Source organism: Austrofundulus limnaeus, unplaced genomic scaffold (genome assembly GCF_001266775.1).
Source record: "Austrofundulus limnaeus strain Quisiro unplaced genomic scaffold, Austrofundulus_limnaeus-1.0 Scaffold50, whole genome shotgun sequence".
In the NCBI taxonomy this organism is placed as follows: Eukaryota; Metazoa; Chordata; class Actinopteri; order Cyprinodontiformes; family Rivulidae; genus Austrofundulus; species Austrofundulus limnaeus.
The window spans coordinates 2,106,055-2,113,713 of record NW_013952452.1 but is presented as its reverse complement, the minus strand read 5'-3'; the positions used below and the strand labels follow the sequence as shown (position 1 = coordinate 2,113,713).

The 7,659-nt window shown below is 37.5% G+C and overlaps 1 protein-coding gene across 1 annotated transcript in view; it reads right to left on the bottom strand.

Annotated features, from left to right (window-relative positions):
• The window catches only part of ofcc1 (orofacial cleft 1 candidate 1), a 101,593-nt gene extending 97,850 nt beyond the window's left edge, over positions 1-3,743 (bottom strand). The window contains exons 1-2 of the mRNA XM_014008436.1: positions 3,717-3,743; positions 825-890 (exon numbers count right to left, since the gene is read on the bottom strand). Coding sequence (XP_013863890.1) covers positions 825-842 — 18 coding nt within the window. The 5' untranslated portion in view covers positions 843-890; positions 3,717-3,743. The remainder of the gene's footprint in view (positions 1-824; positions 891-3,716) is intronic.
• Positions 3,744-7,659: the final 3,916 nt, after the last annotated feature.

Sequence of the window (7,659 nt, the reverse complement as noted above, 5' to 3'; positions counted from 1 at the left end):
GTACCATTCAGGACACCCAAGAACACTGTATAATAGGAAAAAAAAAGTCAAATGAAAAACAAACTGTAGATACATATAATGATAAGGGTAGTGTGGGAGAAACAGAATTATTTTTACTGTTGATAAACAGGTACAGTTAACCTTATTGTTTTTACTGTAGCCTGCTAATAGCTTTACTCCTAGCATCCATGCTAGCCTCTTATAGCGACCTCCTGCAGTCAGTCACACATATGGTGATAATATTATATTTATTCCAATTAGTTTGAGGAAAAAATGCTCCTCCAGCTGTTTATTTTTACCACTTGCCATTTTACTGCATCAGTGTTGCTGCCATAATTTCAAGTTTACTTATTTTCATTTAAAATTGTACATTTATTTGGTTTAAATGTTTATTTTCACTGTGTCTAATTTTGTATAAAATSTGTGTTCAGAAGATTTGCAAATACTTTCTGTTTTTATTCACACGTTATGCAAAGTACCAWCTTTTTCATAATCGTTGTGGAAGAAAGGAGCGGTGTAAATCAGGCAAATATGTATTTTAGTGTGTCCTAATCCTTGGGATGAAAAATCTAACACAGGTCAGATCAAGGTCTTTCTTGGGATCATGGGAATTCCTTGGGATTTTYAAGAGCCTTTTTGTTTGTACCCTTGAGAAGCGGGCGCTGGCCTCTGCACCCTGCAAGCCCCGCTGCTGGGAAAACCAGAGGCTGCACAAAGGAATGCTAAAATGTCAACGGTCATCCTGAACCAGCACCTTTGGAGAGATGGAGAGACTAAAGGTACAAGATGTGTCCTGTCCTGTCCAGAAGTGAAACTGTACTTACACTGCCAAATGTGTCCATCGTCACAAAAGCTCATCACGTGCTGAGCTACCTCAGCAGCAGCAGAGCCTGGAGAAACAAAAGTAAAAAAGAAAACTATTATGTTTCTAAATGAAAATTACAAATCAATGTTTTTGTCTAAACTAGACATACTGTTTAACTGACTGGCAGTATCAAAAACTGCTTAATTTAAAGTTTGCAGCAATATTGTGACTTAATTTGCTGCACAAATAGTGTACTTTGTTAAAGAATCAAATAAAAAATATGTATCTGCAATGCATCTAACACAATAAACTACAACAGACAACATTTATTTTTAGTGACTAAAAAATTATTTGTCCTGATTATTGAAACAGTTTATTCATTTTCATCTGATACAGCATCATTTAGTAGTTGTTTTTTTTTTATTACCATCTTTTGTCTTGTGGTAATTCACATGGCTTGCACAAGTTTCTGCTGAAATAGCAAAACAAACCCCGGGCAAAATGTGAAAGATTATCCCGTACCATGTGAGCTCGGGTGAAATGCTACACTTTTTCACACTGAACACTGCTCCACTGGGTGTGATTGAAAAACATGTAAAGCTATTGAATCCGTGCTTTGTATATGTGAGGGAAAATGAGTGTTGTAACAAGTGGGCCAGTGTTTTTGTAATTGTTTCGAATTACACCCGACGTAATAACTCAGTGAAAACAGAGCCGGTGTGCAGTCCGTTCACATTAACCAGGCAAAGACTAAGATATCCAGGCGCCTTATCACGGCCTACAAACATAAATAACAATAAAAAGTGATACGTAAACAACTCTGGAAACTGTTGTCATTATTTGCGTCCAACAAAACTTATCACCAGAGGAAGGATAATACWTTTTAGAGGTACTTTATAGCGTTTCCTTTACATGTGTATTTTATTAAATTAGACGCCCTAACATCCCTGCTTTTAATTTGCCTAACTATTTTTCTTTATTGCTAAAAGAAACGTGTGTGTGTGCCTTTGCGTGTGTGTGAATGTTTTACACATGTTGTAAAATCCCGATGCTGTGAGAAGTCTATTAGTTGTTAAAGCTGCACGCCTCCTGCCAAATGCGGACTCACTAAACAGCGAGGTTGCCAAAACTTTTGTGAACCACATAAACGACTGATTCACTTTTCTGCTTGAGCTTCGTGCTTCCTGTCAAAAGCCACATGCGGACAGAAAACTCCCTGAAGTCCAGCAGAATGTAACGCACTTGCTGGGTTTGAGTTAGTTCCAATTGGAGGAGACGAACATGCATGAGTTCACCGCTAAGTGGAACGATTTCATGTGCTTATTAAAAAAAACATGCATGCAAACAGATACAGCAGCCAGCATGAATTAGGACCTTTCTACATTCTTTTTGTGTTTTGACCTAAACCCCAAATACAAAATTAAAATACAACTCTTAGTCTGAAAGGCAGAAAGTGATACATGTTTCTTCAAGGACAACTTTTAATTTTATGTTCTTTCATTTTGTTAGATTTCTTTATCTAACCAAAAAACTCAACCTTTGTCTGTCAATAAAGATTAACATAATCTTTATATTATTTCATAATCATTATATTAGTTTAAAATGGTCTCCGAACAATATTGCAGAGTTTGCATGTTCTCCTTGTGCTCATGTGGGTTTTACCTTCAGGCCCAGGCCTCCCTTGAAAAGGAGATCTGCAATCTTAACAGGACTTTCTTGGATAAATAACGGTACATAAAAAATATTGTTTATCGCAATATTTTTTGAGGCAATTTATCATACAGCAACATTTGTTATCGTGACACACCTGCTTAGCATAAAAAGTAAGGAAATACGTGTTTGGTAGATTCTTTGTTGTAACAATTGATTTTTGGTAATAAATCAACTCTGTTACTTTCCCTTTTAAATGGAGCTACATTTGTAAGGAACATGCATGTGGGATGAGCAGTGGAGCTGAGTATGTAGGTTATGTACATTAAAAAATAGCCAAATCTTCTCTGCCAAACAGCTTTTTATTGTTGCCATTTGTTTTGAGCTTCTGGTCCCCCCCCCCCGGTGCTGCCAATCAGGTGCCTGATTAAGAAGCATTGTTACAACAAATAAATAATATACCACACATTTCCTTACTTTTTCTGTTAGTATTTTTGAAAAGTTTACAAACCGATATAAAAACAGTTCACATGCAAAGAAAAACTTATAAAGACCTTTAAGTAAAAAGGGTTTCTAGTGTGTTTTTTTTTTTTTTTGGTTCCATCTCGCTGTTTTGTCCAGAGAATGACCAGCTCTTCTGTCATCTCATGAGCTGAACTCAATCAAGCCTTAATCCAGACTGACAGTGGGATCTGTGGTGCACCAAACACGCTACTTCCTCTTTTATATGGCATAGTGCGACCTGAAATCCTCACTTGACATTCTTTTTTTTTTTTGTTTCCATGCACACGGATCAGGGATGTAATKCAATAGTCACAGAGGGACGAGGCAACGTGCAGCAAAGAATATTTTATTGGCCTGTAGACAGAGGCCTTTTCTTATTGTTTGACAACAACTAGCCCTTCTCAGAAAAGAGAGTTCTCCCTTTTGACCATATAAAGATAAAGAACATGGTTTCCTATTTGCTCAGGAATACGTTTGAAATAGACTMGGCACATTTACTGTAAGCTGTGTGCAGTAATGTGAGCAACATGTAAGTATGTGTAAAGCAAGTATTAGTATTTGTTTGTTGAATTTACTACATAAGAATATAGATTATATTTGAGGTTGTCATAAAAATCTCTTGCAAAGGTAAATGTTAAGTCCTATGACTACCTTTCCCTGACAGCACATTTATTGTTAAAGGCAAAAAATCAGCTCATTAAATTGTCACCCGTATAAATTTACATGTTGCTAATTCTTAAGATTAAAAAAACGTTACCTTTTGAATTTTGATCGTTTCCTTTCCGTGGTCATCTACTGTTGAGTCGTCAGGGTGACAGTGATACGGCTTCTACAACACGCTCCACAGGTGGTGTCAGGTGACCTCCTCATGTTCACTTTCACTGTACTGAAACACAAGTACTGTGCCAAAACTCTTTGTCATCCCTTATTTCTTCATACATTKGTCCCATGGAAACACTTTTGTGTAATATTCTGAACACCCAGTAAAACGTTCAGGCATAAATTAGCTCTTGAACTCAAACTTGTCGCAGTTTTTGTGGTGATTTTCTTGCTGCAGGTCTATTTAATTGGATAGTTTTGAATTTGTTAGTTCGTGGATTTAGCATGTTTTCTTCCATCACACAGCTGCATTCATTTAGTAATTACTCCTCCATGTTCTTAAACTCATCAACACCTGCAGTCTCTTGTAGATTCTTATTTTGTATACCCTTATTGCAGCCCTTGTAGGGCAAGCCTAGTGATTATATTGGTTTCATATGACCAGTTTAAACCAGTTATTTAAAAAAAACTCATTAAAAGCAAATAAAAAATACTAATAATATTTGCACTTTTTACTGTATATCTATGAAAAAATCACAAAAATAGTAATTCTTAAACAATAGAAACTTTAATGACTTAGCAACTGGATCTACAGCTTTTTTCTGAGTCGAGCTGCAAGGCAAAGCTTTCTGTGTTCCATCTACTTTTCTTCTCTCACCTATAATCATAAACTCTGTGTAGTGATAAAACAGCAAGACCTTGCATTCATGAGGTCCACATGAGCTTTCTTTCAGCTCTCCGTTTAGAGATTCAGAGTAGAGCCATCACTCCTCCACATCAATAGGAACCAGCTGAGGTGGTTCGAGCATCCGGTGGGCATACTCTCTGGAGGTGTTCTGGCCATGTCTAACTGGGAGGAAACCCTGAGAAAACCCAGAAGAGACTTATCTATGGCTGTGAACAAAGATGGCTCGGCTCAAGCTGCTGCCCCCTCMACCTGACTCCTTTGGCTATCAAATGGCTCTTCGTTGAGTTCTTTTTATTAAGAGCCCACACTTTCAGCTCCTGAACAACTCTTTCAAGAACTGGTTTCCAAAGAACCAGCTCTTAAAGAACCATCTCAGAGCTATTGGATCTGTGACTAAAATAATCTGATTCCAACTTCTATTGACCAGATGGTTTTAGATATTACTGTTTGTATTTGCGCCTATTCAATGACAGTGAATTATTAATGAGGACTGTTGCAAGATGAGATGTTTACTTACCGTTTCACCGGAACATGGACACTAGAAGTGTAACTGGCCTCATTGTCATCTTCTCGTTTTGATTACAATTAACTTCCCCAAACTGAAGGCAAACCACTCACAGTGCTTTGTTAACATCTGTTATGCAGTATATGACACATCCAACAAAAATACCCCATGCATAATTTATGGGGAACGGGAAACAAACCTATTTCTCAGCTGAACACAGCCAAACAAGCTTTACAGCTGCTGTGAAGAATGAGCAGACCGGCCTGTTCATGTTTGGCATAACACATATTACCGCTAATATCCCCTTGAAACAATTCATGAGCTAAAGCTAATGGTTCCTTCACAACAAACAGACTTCTTTATTTATGACTGCAAAGCCATCAGGCCATTGGTGGCCTTTTCAGCTGAGGAAGAGAGATCGCTCATACGTATCAGCGATGAATGGTGCTAATAATTTGTGACTCTAGAATATAATATTTTTGGTTTATTTTGATTTTGTCTCATTCCATATGAATATACGGAAATATCAAAATTTTGGTCCAATAAATTGTTGACTAAAAACAAACAAAAGTCTGTGTGATAGATACAAATAATCTGTATTAATAGTGTAAAGTGGTTAAATGTTAGTGGAGTCATTCAAGGATTGCTCCTTGATTGATTGATCRATAAATATTTATGTTCATTTACATACAGGGAAGTTGCAATATCTCTTCAATTATTAAACAACTATGAAATGATCAAGATTCAATAAGCACACAAATCATCATTAATACACAATTGAATCTGTTTAGTGGAACCATGGGTCCTTACAGCACCTATAACGCAAATCATTGAGATCTATTTTTTCTCATTAAGCTGGTTAAACGTAATCTAAATAAGATTTCCACTGATTCAGACCTCCCATTTCTGCCAAAGCTGTCGTTGATCATTTATGCGATTAAACAGAGACCTAAATCTCCATCTTATCCAATTAATTTTCAATGCAGGCATGAGAGTGTCTAATGATGTTATCTTACCTAATTAACCTGTGTAGGGATTCAACTCCAGGACAGGGGATTGTTCATCCTTCATCCAAGTGTTCATTATTATCATTATAATCATTATCATAAAGGGGCTAACTTATGATGTTGGCCATTCCACCACCATTAATCTAGATTGAGGTTTTTTTTTTCTTTTTGTGGGGAAGAGAGGTCCTTTGGGGTCATTTTTAATTATCACTAAAAGGATGTGAATTCTAGCAAAGCTGAGGAAGTTCAGTTGTGGTCACAGTAATAACTGGATTCCCATGACTCCATGCTACATAAATGTGATTTTGGCTGTATATGACTGGGCACGACATTCTGACGTGTAAAGGAGCCTGGCACGCTGAGAAATGCTCTTCACACATTTTCACCAGCTTTCTGATTGAGTGCTGCCTTCAACCTATTAACATTGTATACTTGAAGGAGATCAATAGCCTTCATTGGGCCATGCGTCATTGGTTAATCGGGTATTGATGAGGGTATTGACAGGAACCTAATTAATCTCTGGCCATGTGCTGGCTTTCATACATTTCTTTAATTATGCACTTCATCATAGTCCCTACACATCGGCAAGTTGGTACTTCCTTTTTGACAATGTAGTAGAGTTAGGTATCGGGTATCATTCCTTTACCATCACTTGGGTAGCATCACTGTGATATTTCACAAAGCTGGTTATAATTTGAAATATTTTTAAAACTTGCTACATCCCAGTTTAAATAGTACACATTAAAGTAGACATGTGATGCCTTTAAATCCTTATTTTTCACATTTAAATCCTTTATCCGTCCATCCATTATACCCGCTTCTTTCTTTCAGGGTCAAGGGGATCACTGGCCCCCATATCCAGCAGTCACAGTGCGAGTGGCTGCAAGTCCATCACAGTTAAATCCTTCAGTTGAGGTCTATTTAAAGTGGAACTGTAATGCTTTGATCTAAATTCCTCCTTATTGTAACTCCACAAGCCACTCCCCTTTTTCTGAGGTATGCCCAGATCAACTCATTTTGAGGCTGTCTCTTTAAAGCCAAATGAGSCACTTCAAACCCTCCATATTCCAGACCGGTTCAGTCCAGTTTGATTGAGGGGTTTATGACAGTGGTGCAGGAAAGTTTTATTTACAAATGAATTAAAAGATGTCAACAAGGGAGCAGAATGTAACGACATCTACAAAGCACCAAGAGGGACTAGATTAAACTTTTCTGCCTTCTAGAGATTCCAAGTTCACAACAAAATGTATTTAATGGCTAAAAAAGTGGATTGTGCATGATACAGTAGGTCCCCTTTAATGTCCAACATGCATCAGCCTGTGTGAAGTTCGGCTATAAGCTTTAATATACAATATGTGTGTATTTTGTGTGCACCTGCATATGCAACATGTTTTCTGTTTTGACCCATTTGGGTTGATCAGTAGAACCACACACTGGAGCACTAGTGTACATAGAGAAGAGAGAAAGAAAAAGGGAGAAGAGCACCTAAAGGTGACCCTGACTACTGGCATCACCACAGGGCTTCAATAAGCTGCTCCTCAACCTCTGCTCCACAAAGCACAAATCTGCAACTTTTAGCCTGCTGCTGTTGGTTTGATTATTGTTTATAGATACAGCCGAGAATTAAAGCATGGCCCGCAGGCAGCATAATTATTTACAGCTGAAAACTCATATCATTACC